At 36.0% G+C, this 1,013-nt stretch overlaps 1 protein-coding gene across 1 annotated transcript; it reads left to right on the top strand.

Moving 5' to 3' along the window:
- Positions 1 to 846, top strand: LOC125843111 (B3 domain-containing protein At2g33720-like). Its single transcript, XM_049522337.1, has one exon. The coding sequence runs from the start codon at positions 1 to 3 to the stop codon at positions 844 to 846; it is 846 nt and encodes a 281-aa protein (XP_049378294.1).
- The last annotated feature ends 167 nt before the right edge of the window (positions 847 to 1,013 follow it).

The following is a 1,013-nucleotide window of genomic DNA, read 5'->3' as shown; positions in this document are numbered from 1 at the left end:
ATGGAAAATAGTCATCAATGTTCCGATGATTTTCTGCCATTTTCGGAAGACAGTGTTATTGATGCCCAACCAATTAGCTATTGTCTTCCTCATCAGAACTCGTCTTCTAATACCACTTTGTCTCTATTTTCCCAAGTTTCTGAAAATCTTGCTGCTTCGAAACCAATTACTACTACTGTTGATTTCTCTTCCATAGACGGCGGCAAGGACAATCCTAATTCACCTTTTTTGACTCTCTTTACACGAGTTTATGTAAACATTACTCCCCCTCCTCCTCCTCCGTCATCCACTGATCTCTGTCTTTCTCTACCATCCCTACCCAACACCTCTTCGACTGCCCAATCTTCCATTAGTAGTCAATATTCTTGTAGTTTTGCTTCATCAAGTCGAGAGGTAAATGCATTGGGTAACTCTGCTCCTAAAAGATTATTGGGGGAACAGAAGTTCATCCCCCGCAAGAAAACCAAAGAATCAAATGGAGAGGAAGGTCACTGGATAACAAAAAAGTTAACTAGAAGCGATGTGAATGGAGCTTCAAGGCTATTACTATCTCGACAAGAAGTGAATAATTATATACTACCCTTTATGAACAAGGAAGAACAGAGCATAATTTGTCAACAATTGCGCGGAGTTGATGTTATTGTATTTGATATGGATACACAAACAAGCCATGTTTTGACCCTCAAGAAATGGTCTACTAATAGCTTTCACCTTGTCAAAGCATGGACAAAGGATTTTGTCAAAAGGAGGAATCTCAAAGAAAATGACGTAATCTCGATATGTTGGGAGAAAAGCAATTCAAGATTTTGTTTTCGAGTTCAAATGAGGAATCAAGTAGAACTTTAAGATCTTTATGTTTTCATATTTATTTTAGTTAGTTATATGGAGCTTTCGCTTAATGATCAAATTTGTAAATATGGAAACAAAGCATTTTAGTGTTGCTTTATTTATATAATCATTCTTTGTTCTAAATTGATCTTTATATCTTGTTTTGATGGTTGTTACTTATTATT

This window comes from Solanum stenotomum, chromosome 10 (genome assembly GCF_019186545.1).
Source record: "Solanum stenotomum isolate F172 chromosome 10, ASM1918654v1, whole genome shotgun sequence".
Lineage (NCBI taxonomy): Eukaryota > Viridiplantae > Streptophyta > Magnoliopsida > Solanales > Solanaceae > Solanum > Solanum stenotomum.
This window is presented reverse-complemented; position numbering and strand designations above follow the sequence as displayed.

Excerpts from the sequence above, each read along its gene's own strand:
- LOC125843111 (XM_049522337.1), top strand. The coding sequence starts at position 1 with ATGGAAAATAGTCATCAATGTTCCGATGATTTTCTGCCATTTTCGGAA.